Source organism: Acipenser ruthenus, chromosome 17, assembly GCF_902713425.1.
Source record: "Acipenser ruthenus chromosome 17, fAciRut3.2 maternal haplotype, whole genome shotgun sequence".
Classification (NCBI taxonomy): Eukaryota; Metazoa; Chordata; class Actinopteri; order Acipenseriformes; family Acipenseridae; genus Acipenser; species Acipenser ruthenus.
In genome coordinates, this window is record NC_081205.1 from 12,210,570 (window position 1) to 12,228,836 (window position 18,267).

At 43.8% G+C, this 18,267-nt stretch overlaps 1 protein-coding gene and 3 non-coding genes across 4 annotated transcripts; 3 read left to right on the top strand and 1 right to left on the bottom strand.

Moving 5' to 3' along the window:
- Positions 1 to 240: 240 nt before the first annotated feature.
- trnaq-cug (transfer RNA glutamine (anticodon CUG)) lies at positions 241 to 312 on the top strand. Its single transcript has one exon. It is a non-coding gene; the product is annotated as a tRNA-Gln (tRNA).
- A 337-nt stretch (positions 313 to 649) lies between these two features.
- trnar-ccu (transfer RNA arginine (anticodon CCU)) lies at positions 650 to 722 on the top strand. Its single transcript has one exon. It is a non-coding gene; the product is annotated as a tRNA-Arg (tRNA).
- Positions 723 to 1,405: 683 nt separating this feature from the next.
- On the top strand, positions 1,406 to 1,478 carry trnar-ucg (transfer RNA arginine (anticodon UCG)). Its single transcript has one exon. It is a non-coding gene; the product is annotated as a tRNA-Arg (tRNA).
- A 10,454-nt stretch (positions 1,479 to 11,932) lies between these two features.
- On the bottom strand, positions 11,933 to 12,868 carry LOC131697997 (large ribosomal subunit protein mL62-like). Its single transcript, XM_058990482.1, has 3 exons — positions 12,860 to 12,868; positions 12,417 to 12,586; positions 11,933 to 12,083 (listed from the first exon to the last, which is right to left on the bottom strand). Exons 1-3 carry the CDS (start codon positions 12,866 to 12,868, stop codon positions 11,999 to 12,001), a joined length of 264 nt encoding a protein of 87 aa, XP_058846465.1. The 3' UTR covers positions 11,933 to 11,998.
- Between the last annotated feature and the right edge of the window lie 5,399 nt (positions 12,869 to 18,267).

Sequence of the window (18,267 nt, forward strand, 5' to 3'; positions counted from 1 at the left end):
TACAGTTTTTAAAGCTCTGGATTCCCGGATCCAAGTCATTGTAAACATATTCGGCTGCTTTCACAGCCCGATTAAAACCAATCTTGGACTGTGTAATGTTACCCTGGGTAAGGTAGTCCAAGATTAATGCTAATTAAAACAATCGCAGTAGAAACTCTTACACACACAACAACAACAAAAAAAAAGAATAATAATAAAATGATGTATTTATTACAGTTACGTGGCCACGGCGTAAATATGGGTTCCATGGTGTAATGGTTAGCACTCTGGACTCTGAATCCAGCGATCCGAGTTCAAATCTCGGTGGGACCTTCGTTTCAGTGCATTATTATTCTTAAGTTATTAAAAAGTGTTTCGTCGAACTGACGTTTCTATCATAATAAATCCTGAGAAATTCACTGCAAAGGTGTGGGATGGCACTTTTAGCCATAAAATCTAAAGTATAAAACCCTCAGAAATACTTTTATTTGCTTTTGTCTGCTTTTGCAACCTGTACTGAAAAATCCGAGGTGACCATAAAAAGCTTGCAGAGTACAGTACAGGTAAAAAGGTAAAGCGTTAATATATTTTTTTTTTGGGTTACCTTCCATTCTGTATTTAGCGATAGTCAGGTACACAAATATGAGCAAGAACGGCATTTTCTTTAGGAGCCCCAGTGGCCTAATGGATAAGGCACTGGCCTCCTAAGCCAGGGATTGTGGGTTCGAGTCCCATCTGGGGTGTAACGTGTATGTTTTTTTTTTCTCACGACTGTTTTATAATAAACTTTCCAGACGTTTCCCCTCTCTTCAGCTATTATTCATCAAAATAAATAAACATATATTTCAACATGGTTAGCGTCAGTAACCATTTAAACACGGTGTCTGGTAAAGGCAATTTAACCTTACCACCCTAAAGTAACGTTAACCGCTATGATTAAATAGTAGTCCATTATATTAATTAATTTAACAGTATCTTATTAAACATTTGACAACTGAGCAAAAGCAGAGTGGCGCAGCGGAAGGTGCTGGGCCCGTAACCCAGAGGTCGATGGATCGAAACCATCCTCTGCTAGATTTTTTTTGTCAGTTTGTATTTCAGCCGCTTTTATATATATTTCATATTAACAATCACATACCGGTATGTATTGTTTATAAAACCATTACATCACAGAAGCGTCAGTCAATTCCATTTGTGCCCTGAGTACGAGGGGCGGGGCATCACTCAGCAATAGGAAAATAACAGACAAGAGGCAGCGCCAATTGGGTAAGCACATAGCTTTAGGGTATGGGCGGGGCTACTGGCTGCTTTTTTAATTCCGTACTTCTTTGGGACTGTGGTAGTGCTGTATCTGTTTGCTTCGTTATGAACAAACTACGCTAATTATAGAGTAAAGTATTTACGGAAAAGCTCTCTTTCGGTGAAAGACCGCGTGGACTAATGGATAAGGCGTCTGACTTCGAATCAGAAGATTGAGGGTTCGAGTCCCTTCGTGGTCGGTTTTTTATTTTAGATTTTATTTATTAATTGTGTAACTTGTATTTCAGATCAAATAATACAATGTAAGTCAGTGTACATGTTTCTGCGTTTTAAAAAGTGATATAGGCTCTTTTCCTTTAGTGTGGTAAGGAAAATAATTTAACTTAAATATAGAAATATGTTCTACATCAGTGTGATCTCGTTAGAAATGTACCTAATGTATAGTCCAGTATATGTCAAATGATCAATTCCTTACGTAGATTCCTTCAGAGAGGAGAGGAGCAGCAACTGGCTGTGGTTGAGACGGAAAGATTCTGGCTGGGGACAGGTAAGTAAGCTGGGCTGAGTTGAGTGGGGGACGGAGGGGGGTGATGCTGGGACGCCAGAATCACCGTCGAGCCCTCTTGAGGTGTCGTGGGCTAGTCGACGAAACACTGAGGATGGAAGGTGCCCACTTGAAAACCCCAGAGATGTACCCTACTTAGCTCAATCCAGACGGTTGTCATGCTGATGCGCTGGGGAGGCCGCACTTTGGTTGATCCCCGGAGCCAGCATCGCAGCCGTTGTGTGTGCTGATGCGCCAGGGAGGCAAAATAAGCTGATCCCTGGAGTCAGCATTACACTTCAGCCATTAACACCAGACAGAAGGATATCTACATCATCATATGGAAGGAAACGTAAATGGATGGAGACGCATATGGATCACATTAGTTTACTGTAAAGCTACGTCTTAGTTGGTGCTTATCTTGGCGAGAGCCGAGTTCAAATCAGCATGAAGTTTTAACATCTACTCTCGTGTAATGGAAATCATGAAGATCTGGATACGTCCAGTGACTGCTGTGAATAGTGCAGCTGGCAACAAGGGAAAGACCTTGTGACAGCCTGGAGAGACAGCTGACAGGAGGAAAGAGACCCCATTGGGGCTGGTAAGGGTTAGCTACCCTTGTCGGCAGTATCCAGCTCTGTGTTTACAGGATGCTGGAGACACCCGCCCAAGGCTTCTAAGAAATTAAAGAGAAAAATACCCCTAGAGTCTGCGAGAGCTGGGGCGGAAGATGACTCAACGTTGGACAACACGGTTAATGACTTAGGAACGGAAACAGATATGAGTATGGAGAGTACTTCACAAAAGACTAGTTCAAGATCTGCAGTTAACAAAGACATGGAACTCCAGGTTTGTGTCTGCGGCTGGAGCAAGGCGACAACGGTCAGGGGTTTGAAGATTCATCAAGGGAGAATGAAATGCTTGAGGGAGAAGGGACAAGGGCCTCGCATTGATCAGTACTTCTTACGAAGTCAGTCAAGTCAGTCGAATGAAATCCAGCGACAGGAAGCAAACCACAGTTCGCAGGATATCAGCACCCCTGTCATAGATGTGAGGAGGACTTGCATGGACACAGTTAGTGATGAACATAATGATCCTTGTGAACCCGGTCAGACAAACCAGCATAAGAGAGAAAAGAACCTCAACGGGCACAAGCCTGGAGTTAAATGGCCAAGAGCTTGTGAGAAAACTGCATGGGACACAGTAAACACAGATCTCTGCGTTGCATTGGAAAGATTAAGTGGAACAGTTGAAAAGAAGCTGGATAAATTTGGGGACATCATCTACGCATATGGAAGTGAGAGGTTTGGAGTTGAAAAAAGGAAGGAAAAAGTACAAACTATTCCTGGAAAGTCTAGACGGCAGCAGGAGATTGAACGCTTAGTTAGAGAAAGGAGACAGCTGAGGAACCAATGGAGAAGAGCAGAACAAAGTCAGAAGGAGGGACTCAATCTCTTACAAAGGGTCATAAAAGATAAGCTTGCAACATTGCGCAGAGCTGAGCGCCTATGGAAACGCTACAAAAAGAAGGAGCGTGCGAGAGCTAACTTTTATAAAGACCCATTCAAATTTGTAAAGAAGTTATTCACCAGTGAGAAGAATGGCACACTAAAAGTATCTAAGGTTGAGCTGGAGAGATATTTGGAGGAAACACATACAGATTCAAAAAGGCAGGAGCCTATGTCAATTCCGTCAGACATCCCACCTATCAATCCACCAGAATACCAAATGGAGGACTGTGCACCTAAGTGGAAAGAAATAGAGCAAGCTGTGAAAAAAGCAAGGGCTTCATCATCTCCAGGGCCTAATGGAGTTCCGTACAGAGTGTACAAGAGTGCTTCAAGAGTTCTACGAATTCTGTGGAAATTGATGAAAGTGGCATGGGAAAAACAGGTTGTACCAAGAGCATGGCGCCGAGCAGGTGGAGTCTTTATACCTAAAGAAAAAGATTCTACAAGCATCAGTCAGTTTCGTCCCATTTCCCTATTAAACGTAGAAGGCAAGATTTTCTTCAGCATTATTGCTCAGAGATTGTCAGCTTACCTATTAAAGAACTGCTTCATTGACACTTCAATACAAAAAGCGGGCATTCCAGGTTTCCCAGGTTGCTTCGAACACATCAATGTGATCTGGCAACAAATTCAATCAGCTAAAAAGGAGAGGAAGGAGCTCCATGTGACATTCCTGGATTTGGCTAATGCATATGGTTCAGTGCCACATGAACTACTTTGGGCAGCATTTGATTTTTTCAGTGTACCGATGACAATAACAAATTTAGTGAAAGCCTATTTTGGAGATTTGCAATTCAGTTTTTCAACTTCAGAATTCAGCACTACATGGCAATGCCTAGAGGTTGGAATAATGGCAGGATGCACCATTTCTCCGCTGGCTTTTACCATGGCAATGGAAGTAATCATTAGGGCATCAAAATGGGTAGTAGGAGGAGAGCGCTTGGCTTCTGGAATGCGACTACCACCAATTCGAGCATACATGGATGACATGACAACCATGACTACAACAGTCGCCTGCACTAATCGATTATTGGGCAAATTAACCAATAACATTGAATGGGCACGAATGCAATTCAAGCCCACTAAATCAAGGAGCATCTCTATAATTAAAGGCAAAGTAGTAGATAAAACATTCTTCATTAATGGTGAGGCAATACCAACAGTGTCTGAGAAGCCAGTGAAGAGTCTTGGGAGATGGTACGACGGGGATCTAAAGGACACAGTTCGTGTGGGAGAAGTTAGACAACAAGCAGTGGAAGGGTTGAAGAGCATAGACAGCTGCGCTCTACCAGGTAAACTAAAACTCTGGTGCTTTCAGTTTGGTCTACTGCCGAGGTTGCTGTGGCCACTGACTGTGTACGAGGTTTCTTTGACAACAGTAGAGAAGCTGGAAGCTTTAATCAGTTCATACATCAGGAAATGGTTGGGAGTTCCACGCTGCCTCAGCAGAGTGGGACTTTATGGTAAAGGAATACTGCAGCTACCAGTCTCTGCTCTAACCGAGGAGTTTAAGTGCGCCAAGGTCAGATTGGAAATGACATTAGTAGAGTCACGCGATAAATGCGTAAGGGAGGCAGCACCTGTGTTGAAAACTGGAAGAAAGTGGGCGGCAAAGAAAGCTGTGGAAGATGCAAAGGCTGCCCTTCGAATTGGTGATATCATGGGGCAAGTTCAGCATGGAAGAGGGGGTCTTGGTTTCAGTTCAACTCCTCCTACATGGCACAAGGCGGCCCCAGCTCAAAGAAGGAAGCTGGTAGTCAACGAGGTGCAAAAGCAGGAGGAGAGGATGAGGTGTATAAAGGCCATTTCCCAGGCCAAACAGGGAGAATGGATGAGATGGGAGAGTGTGGAACAACGCAAGATTGGCTGGCAAGACCTATGGTCAATGGAACAGAGCAGGATCAGTTTCCTCATCAGGTCAACATATGATGTTCTCCAATCACCACAGAACCTAAACCTCTGGGTAGGAGAGGATCCCTCATGTCCTTTGTGTTCATCACCTGCAACATTAAGGCACATTTTGACAGGATGTAAGGTGGCTCTTAGCCAAGGACGGTTTACTTGGCGCCATGACCAGGTGCTGCGATGTTTGGCCTTAGCATTGGAAGACAAGCGTAACATGACCAATAAGTTGCCACCTGTTCCATCAAAACATTACACACAAAAGACAACATTCCTCCGCCCAGGAGAGCAACCACCAAGAAAAGGTGTTAAAACCAATCCTCGCCCAGGACAACTGGATGCTGCTAGAGACTGGAAAATGCTGGCAGATGTTGGTCAATGGCTTATTTTTCCACCTGAGATTGCCACCACTAACCTTCGACCAGATATTGTCTTGTGGTCTGGATCAGCACGCCTTGTTCACCTGGTAGAGTTAACAGTGCCATGGGAGGATGCTGTAGATGAGGCGTATGAGAGGAAGAAACTGCGGTATGCTCAACTAGCCACTGAAGCGGAACAGCGAGGATGGAGAGTTCGGGTTTACCCAGTGGAAGTGGGTTGTCGAGGATTTGTGGCACACTCTACAACCCGGTTTCTCAGAGACGTCGGATTCAGTGGCCAAGAGTTGCGTCGCACAGTGAAGAACTTATCTGAAGCAGCAGAGAGGACCAGCAACTGGCTGTGGTTGAGACGGAAAGATTCTGGCTGGGGACAGGTAAGTAAGCTGGGCTGAGTTGAGTGGGGGACGGAGGGGGGTGATGCTGGGACGCCAGAATCACCGTCGAGCCCTCTTGAGGTGTCGTGGGCTAGTCGACGAAACACTGAGGATGGAAGGTGCCCACTTGAAAACCCCAGAGATGTACCCTACTTAGCTCAATCCAGACGGTTGTCATGCTGATGCGCTGGGGAGGCCGCACTTTGGTTGATCCCCGGAGCCAGCATCGCAGCCGTTGTGTGTGCTGATGCGCCAGGGAGGCAAAATAAGCTGATCCCTGGAGCCAGCATTACACTTCAGCCATTAACACCAGACAGAAGGATATCTACATCATCATATGGAAGGAAACGTAAATGGATGGAGACGCATATGGATCACATTAGTTTACTGTAAAGCTACGTCTTAGTTGGTGCTTATCTTGGCGAGAGCCGAGTTCAAATCAGCATGAATTTTTAACATCTACTCTCGTGTAATGGAAATCTTAATCTATCGCAGATGAATCAACTACAAGCTGTGCAGCTTCACTATTTGCTGTACGGGACGCGTCGTGTCGCAGCACTTTTGACTGCGCAAAGTGGTCACAGCTGTTGTTCACACTTTAAATACAGATTGCATTCGCAAAATTGGATACATTTACATTTAAAGTAAATGTGCTGAGATTGTACCTCTTATCAAGAGGTTTTAAAAGCGACATCGTTGGTACATCCGTCCTCTCAACCAACAGGGAAACCCGAAAGGGAGAATTTCAAACATTTGTCGCACTGAGACCCTCGACTCTTACAAGAAATGATGTCGGAGTCTGAAGTCTGTACGGTAAAGTTTTGTACTCTAAAGTAACATTTAAACTTGCCAGCAGTCAAAAGCAAGTCTTTATATTATTGGTTCTGGTGTACTATTTAAAAGCTCTTGTGTATGTTGATGTAGCTAAACCTACATTTGGACAACTTTCCGTGAATTCTTGTTTTTTTGCCGCACCTTGCCAGTAAAATTAACTAAAAAGTACTGCATCAAAATCATAGCCTTATAACAAACTAATTAGACCAATGTCTGATTTTATTCATGTTTTCATCGTATAGCACAGATTCATAGAGGTGTTTTTTGTTAAGCTTTCATTTCAGTTAGAAGTTAAAATATTTACCCTTTGCAGGGATATGGAGGAATGCAGTACAGTGTGCATAGAGCTGATGCAGGCAGGGATATGGAGGAATCCAGTACAGTGTGCAGAGAGCTGATTCAGGCAGGGACATTGAGGATTGCAGTAAAGTGTGCACTGAGCTGATTCAGGCAGGGATATGAAGGAATGCAGTACAGTGTGCAGAGATCTGATTCAGGCAGGGATATGGAGGAATGCAGTACAGTGTGCAGAGAGCTGATTCAGGCAGGGATATGAAGGAATGCAGTACAATGTGCAGAGATCTGATTCAGGCAGGGATATGGAGGAATGCAGTACCGTGTGCAGAGCTGATTTAGGAAGCAATATGGAGGAATTCAATATAGTGTGCAGAGAGCTGATTCAGGCAGGGACATTGAGGATTGCAGTAAAGTGAGCACTGAGCTGATTCAGGCAGGGATATGAAGGAATGCAGTACAGTGTGCAGAGATCTGATTCAGGCAGGGATATGGAGGAATGCAGTACCGTGTGCAGAGCTGATTTAGGAAGCAATATGGAGGAATGCAGTACAGTGTGCAGAGAGCTGATTCAGACAGAGATATGGAGGAATGCAGTACCGTGTGCAGAGAGCTGATTCAGGCAGGGATATGGAGGAATGCAGTACAATGTGCAGTGCTGATTCAGGCAGGGATATAGAGGAATGCAGTACAGTGTGCAGAGCTGATTCAGGCAGGGATATGGAGGAATGCAGTACAGTGTGCAGGTAGCTGATTCAGGCAGGGATATGGAGGAATGCAGTACAGTGTGCAGAGCTGATTCAGGCAGGGAAATAGAATGCAGTACAGTGTGCAGAGCTGATTCAGGCAGGGATATGGAGGAATGCAGTACAGTGTGCAGAGCTGATTCAGGCAGGGATATAGAGGAATGCAGTACAGTGTGCAGAGCTGATTCAGGCAGGGATATGGAGGAATGCAGTACAGTGTGCAGAGCTGATTCAGGCAGGGATATGGAGGAATGCAGTACAGTGTGCAGGTAGCTGATTCAGGCAGGGATATGGAGGAATGCAGTACAGTGTGCAGAGCTGATTCAGGCAGGGATATGGAGGAAAGCAGTACAGTGTGCAGACCTAATTCAGGCAGGAAAATAGAGGAATGCAGTACAGTGTGCAGAGCTGATTCAGGCTGCGATATGGAGAAATGCAGTACAATGTGCAGAGATCTGATTCAGGCAGGGATATGGAGGAATGCAGTACAATGTGCAGAGAGCTGATTCAGGCTGGGACATGGAGGAATGCAGTACAGTGTGCAGAGTTGATTCAGGCAGGTATATGGAGGAATGCAGTACTGTGTGCAGAGCTGATTCAGGCAGCGATATGGAGGAATGCAGTACAATGTGCAGAGAGCTGATTCAGGCGGGGACATGGAGGAATGCAGTACAGTGTGGAGAGCTGTTTTAGGAAGCAATATGGTGGAATGCAGTACAGTGTGCAGAGAGCTGATTCAGACAGGGATATGGAGGAATGCAGTACCGTGTGCAGAGAGCTGATTCAGGCAGGGATATGAAGGAATGCATTACCGTGTACAGAGATCTGATTCATGCAGGGATATGGAGGAAGGCAGTACAGTGAGCAGAGAGCGGATTCAGGCAGGGATATGGAGGAATGTAGTACAGTGTGCAGAGAGCTGATTCAGGCAGTGATATGAAGGAATGCATTACCGTGTACAGAGAGCTGATTCATGCAGGGATATAGAGGAAGGCAGTACAGTGAGCAGAGAGCGGATTCAGGCAGGGATATGGAGAAATGCAGTACAGTGTGCAGAGAGCTGATTCAAGCAGGGATATGGAGGAATCCAGTACAGTGTGCAGAGAGCTGATTCAAGCAGGGATATGGAGGAATGCAGTACAGTGTGCAGAGAGCGGATTCAGACAGGGATATGGAGGAATGCAGTACAGTGTGCAAAGATCTGATTCAGGCAGGGATATGAAGAAAAGCAGTACAGTGTGCAGAGCTGATTCATTCAGGGATATAGAGGAATGCACTACAATGTGCATAGCTGATTCGGGGAGGGATATGGAGGAATGCAGTAAAATGTGAAGAGCTGATTCAGGTAGGGATATGGAGGAATGCAGTACAGTGTGCAGAGCTGATTCAGGCAGGGATATTGAGGAATGCAGTACAGTGTGCAGTGCTGACTCAGGCAGGCATATGGAGAAATGCAGTACAGTGTGCAGTGAGCTGATTCAGGCAGGGATATGGAGGAATGCAGTACAGTGTGCAGAGATCTGATTCAGACAGGGATATGGAGGAATGCAGTACAGTGTGCAAAGATCTGATTCAGGCAGGGATATGAAGAAATGCAGTACAGTGTGCAGAGCTGATTCATTCAGGGATATAGAGGAATGCACTACAATGTGCATAGCTGATTCGGGGAGGGATATGGAGGAATGCAGTAAAATGTGAAGAGCTGATTCAGGTAGGGATATGGAGGAATGCAGTACAGTGTGCAGAGCTGATTCAGGCAGGGATATTGAGGAATGCAGTACAGTGTGCAGTGCTGACTCAGGCAGGCATATGGAGAAATGCAGTACAGTGTGCAGTGAGCTGATTCAGGCAGGGATATGGAGGAATGCAGTACAGTGTGCAGAGATCTGATTCAGACAGGGATATGGAGGAATGCAGTACAGTGTGCACAGAGTTGACTCAGGCAGGGATATGGAGGAATGCAGTACAGTGTGCAGAGAGCTGACCCAGGCTGGGAAATGGAGGAATGTAATACAGTGTGCAGGGAGCTGATTCAGGCACTTGGTTGATGGCAGGTGCTTCTGTCTGGCTCTGATTCCTTCAGGAAATTTGGAAATCAGCAGGAAGTTTATTTCTATGAATGTTCCACAATCTAGAGAATGCATACCATAGTTTATTTCTTGGCCAACCAATTTATCTTTTTTCATTTATATATTTTGGAAAAGTTCTTTTCTGTAAATTCATATTCACGCTTTTAAAAATATTGAGTTTCTGCTTGGTTCACACCAATACTACTGTGGTTAGCCGCTGCCATGGTGTATCGCCCCCTTGTGGAAAATATCTGAAGTTCTTCACCACTGCCTAGATCGAACTAAGGAGATCAAGAATCCACCAAATTGTCTAAAATATAACCTAAACGTATCAAATTAAAACAACAGCAGTAGAAACGCTTACAAAAAATAGAATAATAATAAAATGATGTATTTATTACAGTTAAGTGGCCGATACATAAATATGGTTTCCATGGTGTAATGGTTATCACTCATGACTTTCAATCCTGTGATCTGAGTTCAAATCCCCGTAGGACAATCATTTTAGCATTATTATTCTTAAGATATTAAAAAGTGTTTCATCGAGCTGACGTTTCTATAAGAACATAAGAACATAAGAAAGTTTACAAACGAGAGGAGGCCATTCAGCCCATCTTGCTCGTTTGGTTGTTAGTAGCTTAATGATCCCAGAATCTCATCAAGCAGCTTCTTGAAGCATCCCAGGGTTTCAGCTTCAACAACATTACAGGGGAGTTTGTGCCACACCCTCACAATTCTCTGTGTAAAAAATGCGCGTCCTATTTTCTGTTCTGAATGCCCCTTTATCTCATCTCCATTTGTGAGCCCTGGTCCTTGTTTCTTTTTTCAGGTCAAATAAGTCCCCTGGGTTGACATTGTCTATACCTTTTAGGATTTTGAATGTTTGAATCAGATCGCCGCGTAGTCTTCTTTGTTCAAGACTGTATAGATTCAATTCTTTTAGCCTGTCTGCATACGACATGCCTTTTAAACCCGGGATAATTTTGGTTGCTCTTCTTTGCACTCTTTCTAGAGCAGCAATATCATTTTTGTAACGAGGTGACCAGAACTGAACACAATATTCTAGGTGAGGTCTTACTAATGCATTGCAGAGTTTTAACATTACTTCCCTTGATTTAAATTCAACACTTCTCACAATATATCCGAGCATCTTGTTAGCCTTTTTTATAGCTTCCCCACATTGTCTAGATGAAGACATTTCTGAGTCAACATAAACTCCTAGGTCTTTTTCATAGTTCCCTTCTTCAATTTCACTATCTCCCATATGATATTTATAATGCACATTTTTATTGCCCGCATGCAATACTTTACACTTTTCTCTATTAAATTTCATTTGCCATGTGTCTGCCCAATTCTGAATGCTGTCTAGATCATTTTGAATGACCTTTGCTGCTTCAACAGTGTTTGCCACTCCTCCTATTTTTGTGTCGTCTGCAAATTTAACTTTTTGTTTGCTTACTATACCAGAATCTAAATCATTAATGTAGATCAGGAATAGCAGAGGACTTAATACTGATCCCTGTGGTACACCACTGGTTACCTCGCTCCATTTTGAGTTTCACATGGAGTTATATGGTAATCTTGGGTATTGGTGAAGGCGTGGTTGAGCTTTAATGTACACTTCCAATTTCCCTTTGCTAAAATAAATCCCTTTGAGAACGAAAACCAGCGGTCCAGAGAAGCTGCTTATCTGCCTTTTGTACGCATTAAAAAAATGTGAAACACGCACTCAGTTTACCATTACCATGTCAGGAGGCTACTTTGACACTGCTCAGCAAACAAGTAACCTAACTTTCCAACACCACAACCATTGTAAACACACAGCAATGTGCAGATGTATTTTAAGATGTTAATTTACAGTCCACTGTGCCAGCCAGTATTTTAGAGTCATACTGATCATGCCTCTTTCAACTGATCAACTCTTACACATGTGGTACATCCGAGTAACTATTTAGAAAACTATTCATAACTTCCAATTACCCAACCCAGCAAAACCAGCCGACAAATTAAAATAAACGAGGAACAAACAACACTTTGTACAAGTCATTCATTTATTCTTTACAGATTGCTTCAATGCAGCCAGCCTTCATATCCTGGCATCACCTTCAATCAAACTCCTCGCGTCGGCTTCGCTTCACTGCAGTGTGCATTTTCTTTTGCTGCAGGCGTTCTCGGTTCATTTTGTCCATCCTGAAAAGAGAAACAATGTTAATTTGCTCTGGAGGCAAATTGTAAGGTTACGGCATCTCTGATCAAATAGTTTGTAAACATGAAGACAACTGGATATGGGAAAATGAGCATGAAGCTAATATCTGTTATCATCCAAAATCCAAGAAGTGACGCCAATATCACAACCCTCTTAGAGCAGAGTGCGGTTAGATTGTTTGCTACGGGAAGGATCAGCATCTGAAATAGTATAATTGAGGGCTAGTGCATTGCTGTGTCGTGGTACAAGGTAATGATCCCAGTTTTAAATGAGCTCTTGGCAGCCCTGATCAGATCCTGGTGTCACAGGAAGATTACCTGTAGCGTCGGAGAGCCACGTCTTCTTGGGAAGGCTGCTTGTGTTTCACGCTGGCAGCAGCGATCATGTCTCGGATCTTCTGCAAACAGTCAGACAGATTGCGCATCTGGTACCGGCTCACTTCCGAGGTGACGATCAGCTCCCCACTTCTGTTTATTCGGTTTGTATGCTGAGATGCAAAATAAATAAATAAAAACATAACTAACAGGGTTTTAACAGCCAGTTCTGAGGCCTGACCTATTACATGTAGTGCTCAAAACAGTAGAACATATTAAAGTCCCTGATATTTATTTACTTACAAAAAAAAAAAGTTCACACACCTCCTCAATTTTGTAAATGTTCCAGTGTCACGCAGCTGTGTACTATGTCACGCTGCTATCCCCTGATGTATGCAATTCATGGTATTTTTTTGTAAGTAAAACTAAGGCTACGATTTTGTCACAGAGGTCATGGAAATCCTGAAAATCGTGAATTTGAATGTAGTCTTGGACGCCTGAAAATGGATGTGAAACACATTTGATGAGGCGCTTCCTTTATTTCCTTTAAAAAATGTACTGAAAATACTAATCTGCGAGTGTCTGTAAATTGTTTGGTTGTGTATTCACGCAGCATTTATGTGTAGCTGTGTAGGTCAGCGAATGAGATAACTGAGCGAGCAAGTATGTAAATTGGTGACAGCTAAAAGAAAAACAATTGTGAGAGCTGTTTTCTGTAAAGAAAGAACAACAATGCATCGGAGAACAGAAGTTTTCCAACTTAGAGGCTCTTTTTACAACATTCTATTTCCGAATCGTGGAAAACTCGAAATCCTGGTTCACTCTAAAGTAACATTTAAACTTGCCAGCAGTCAAAAGCAAGTCTTTATATTATTGGTTCTGGTGTACTATTTAAATGCTCTTGTGTATGTTGATGTAGCTAAACCTACATTTGGACAACTTTCCGTGAATTCTTGTTTTTTTGCCGCACCTTGCCAGTAAAACGAACTAAAAAGTACTGCATCAAAATCATAGCCTTATAACAAACTAATTAGACCAATGTCTGACTTTATTCATGTTTTCATCGTATAGCACAGATTCATAGAGGTGTTTTTTGTTAAGCTTTCATTTCAGTTACAAGTTAAAATATTTACCCTTTACACACCAGCTGTTAGTTAACTTTCACATTTCTTCAATGTTATTAGCAGTCAGCTCAAGTGAATATGTAATCTTAGTATTGATGTTACCTGAGAAATACTCTTTTGTCGCACATCTTCAGGAATCCAATCAGCTGTTTGTATGTGGAACCGGACTTCAGCTTTTGTGTTTACTAGAACAAAATGTGAAAAATGTACTATAACACAAAAGTAGCTGACTCTCTATAACCTGTGATGTTGTTGCCTGTCTAGTTAACTCTGTGGAGAATACTTCCCCACAACAGTGCTCCTGATCACCCTGTACATTAAATGAAATTTATAATTAAAGTTCGGGAGGAGGGTCAGACACCAATCTCCGCATCACCAAATTGAATCATTCAATTTACACATTAGCTAATTTAAATTGTTAGCACTATAAATACCCTCTTCACTTATCTCTCAGTTGCGTTTTGATTTCATCGTACATGCACGCATCATGGTCTGCATTCTGGATTATTCCGTTTCGACGGATGACGATCTGTTTGCTGTTTCCCCGGAGCCGAGATCCACGCAACCAGTTCAACCAGCCCTTCCCGGGCCAACTCCACCACAACTTTGGTCGGCGGTATTACCACTCCAAACTTCTCTGCCCAGATGTCAGCTTCTCCTGTCTGCTGTGGCTCCCGCCTGGCCACTGTTCCTCCGCAACTCCTGAAATCAGAGACTGGACGATCTCCCGGATCCAGCTTTATCTTCGTAGCAACAACATCCCATTCAAATCTACAGCACGTAAGGAGAATTTGTTTACTTTATTTCATCCTTCCCGTCGCAGGCGCTATGACGTCAGCACTGATCGTTGCTTTACCCAGTGTTGCCAAGTGTAACGACAAAACAAGCCCAACCCATGTCAGTATGGGTGTTTTACAAATTCCAACCCGCGACTCAAGAAGCTAGCCCAATTTCCGCGTATTATAAGCGGACTTGAAACACCTCGCCCGCACCGACTGCATCTCCACGAAGCGCTTCTACTACCGGAAAAATCCGAAAGCAGGACCATCGCACCTGTCAATCAAAGGCTCATTTAGCAGTTCCTGAGCATTCTGGCTCCAACTATAACCTTTCAGGTTACCTCCCCTCACTGCAGGCGTCCAGCAGGCCCCTGCAGTGACCTCTTTGGCCACTATGGGCGTCCAGCAGGCCCTCATAGTGATCCTTTCTCTGTGAAATGCTTTTCTTTCTGCGCTTCAGCAGTTTTGAGCATTTGTTTCTAGAGATTGTTTTTACAGTTAGGAGCGGCTGCTCCCGCGATCTATCCTGGGGGTTTCGACACCCGCCACTGTTGTATAATATGCATCTGTAACCTTTCTGGTTACACCCCCTCATCACTGCAGGCGTCCAGCAGGCCCCTGCAGTGATCTCTTTGGCCACTATGGGCGTCCAGCAGGCCCCCATAGTGCTCCCTTCACCTCTAACTATAACCTTTCTGGTTCCCCTCCCTCACTGCAGGCGTCCAGCAGGCCCCTGCAATGACCTCTTTGGCCACTATGGGCATCCAGCAGGCCCCCATAGTGCTCCCTTCACCTCTAACTATAACCTTTCTGGTTCACTTCCCTCACTGCAGGTTCCCTAACCTTTCTGGTTCCCTTCCCTCACTGCTCATCGGCAGTTTTGAGCATTTGTATCCAGAGATTGTTTTGCCAGATTTGTAATAACTTCATTGAAGGAACCTGTGCTATTCTGCCTGTAACTTCCTTCATTTCCGCTCACCGTAACTCCATCACATCCAGCATCAACAGTCCCTCACGAAGATTGCTCCCTGCAATATGCAAATCGACCACGCCATATTCTTAATCAAAATTGCTGGGAAAAACGCATGACTGGCTAAAGCCAATATATCAAACACATTTAAAATCATGCCCATTGAGCCTGTCCTCAGGGGATTGTATTTTTTATATTTCCACTTTTCTGTCCGGTCCCCCCCCCCCCCCCCCAAAACTTTTCACAATATATCCGAGCATCTTGTTGGCCTTTTTACAGCTTCCCCACATTGTCTAGATGAAGGCATATCTGAGTCAACATAAACTCCTAGGTCATTTTCAAAGATTCCTTCAATTTCAGTATCTTCCATATGATATTTATAATGCACATTTTTCTTGCCTGTGTGCAGTACTTTACACTTCTCTATTAAATGTCATTTGCCATGTGCTTGCTCAGTTCTGAATGCTGTCTAGATCATTTTGAATGACCTTCGCTGCTGCAACAGTGTTTGCCACTCCACCTATTTTTGTGTTGTGTGCAAATTTAACAAGTCTGCTTACTATGCCATAATCTAAATCATTATGTAGATTAGGAATAGCAGAGGACCTAATACTGATCCCTGTAATACACCACTGGTTACATTGCTCTATTTTTGATGTCTCCTCTAATCAGTAATTACAGTTGGGTGCGGCTGCTCCCGCATTCCCCACCCCCCATCACTGCAGGCCCCTGCAGTGACCTCGCTGGCCACTATGGGCGTCCAGCAGGCCCCCATAGTGCTCCCTTCTCTGTCAAACGGTTTTCTACCAGCTGCGAGCTTCAACAGGGCCCCACTGCCCCCTTCTATTCCTTACCTCCGCGGTCTTCCAAATGTAACCTTTTAGGTTACCCTCCCCTCACTGCAGGCATTCAGCAGGCCCCTGCAGTGACCTCCCCGGCCGCCATGGGTGTCCAGCACGACCCCATAGTGGTCTCTTCTCTGTGAGATGCTTTTCTTCTTTCAGCTTACCGGCAGTTTATTCAAACACTTTCAAAACCATTCCCATTTCTTTGAATATCAGTCAGGGCCGCAATACTGCATACTCTGAAGGCCTTCTGTTTTCTACATGTTAACTACTCCCTAATCCACGTGCATGCATTTCATTGAATCCCTACTGCATTCAGTTTGAGAAATTAATCTTTTATGTGGGACTTTGTCAAAAGCTTTCTGGAAATTTTAAATAAACCATGTCATATGCTTTGCAATTTGTACGCAATGAGGATAAATCCTCGAGGCAGAGCTTTTATCTCCTACCTTCTCTCTATTTGATCCTTTCTGTCGATTCCCTCAATGATGTCATACTTATGGTTTGGTTTTTTTTTTTTTTTTTTCGCAAGGAACTCCGCCTGTGGGTGCTCCTACTAAAAGAAAGGAATGGCAGTACTTTCTTTTACGACAACTGTCTCCTGCTGCACAAAGACATTCAGCCGTTCAAAGATGCAGCTCCCTCTCTTGGCTTTGGAGGATACTACAAGGGAAAATTGGTTTTCTGCTCCATGGCCCAACGAATTCAGCATTATTCCTATAACCGATCACTCCTCGTCATTGCGCAAAGTGTGTCCATTTGCTGTAGCCGCACTCCTTTTGGGGGTCTTCCTGGGCTCAAAATCCATTCTTCTCCACTCACAATTCACCTTCAGTCTAAATCTTTAACAAGATCGTTCATTCTCCCACCATATAATGAGAATATTCAGAAGGATTACCTGTTTATCTGTTACTCATCAGTTCATTTTCAGAGCTCAACACATTCTCGGCCACCTGAATATAATTGATTCTCTTTCTTGTTTCCAAACGCAGAGATTCAGAGCATTGGCTTCCGAAGACGACCTCCTGCAAACTCAGATTCCTCATTTTTCAGACCTGACATTCATGTGAGCCACCTGCTGCATTCCCTGATTTCTGCAGGCTCAAGAAACAACTCTTCTCAGCATCACTCCCCGCTCACTGCAAATGTACCGGTCATCCTGGAATTGCTTTAAAATTTCACTTTGCATTCAACATTCCTTTCCATCATTTTCAGTGCCCGTAGTGTCATCCTGTTTTATGTCCCTTAAGAACAGAGCTATAAGATTTGAATTTCCAGCATAAAGTTTTTCTACAAACTCAACTCAATTTCACTGTCCCAGCTCTACACTCTGCAACTCACAAATTTCACTAATCCTGAAAGGGCTTCAACTATCAGAATCTCTTTCTCCTCCTGCTTGCCTACCTATTGCCATCAACGTACTCTCTTGGTGCCTCTCATCTGCTCCAGCTACTCCTGCCTGTTTTAGATAAAACCTTACAGCTCTTTCTCTTAGCCTTCTTGGGTTCCCATAGGTGCTGGGAGTCTACATCGCTCTCAAATTCAACCCCCAGATTCACCCCTTAATCTCTGACCTAGCAATCCCCTCATCTGATACCCTTTCCTTCCTGCTCAAAAGAAGTAAAACGGACCAGGAAGATTAGAGAAAGCTTTTCAATTTTGTTTATAAATTAAACTCCCATGTTGGCCCATATGACCCCTTTCTCTCTTGTCCATCTCCATCTTTCTCAGGGCGCATCACCCTCAGGCCCGCTGTTTATTAACGAAAACTGAACAATCGTCACCCAACATTTGTTCTTCTTTCACCTGATTTATTTCCAGGTCCGGATTCGCAGCTGAGCAGTTTTCCGGTCCTTCCTTCAGAATCGTAGCAGCTTTTTCCCACTGAGTTCCAGACTCTGTTATCAAACGGTTAGGTCGTTGATCCTCCAGTGCTTACCAAGTTTATATTATAACAAATATTATGGAGCCTAAAAATGCTTTTACAGAAATGTGCTCTTAAGTGTTAGTAACCTGCCTGGAGGAAGGGCAATCGAATCAGCCATGGATTCCCAGAGGTTTATTTCCAAAAATGGGTTTTGTTTTCCTCTCCTGCGTGCTGATGATCATTTGTTAAAGGTTGGCTAAACCTTCAAG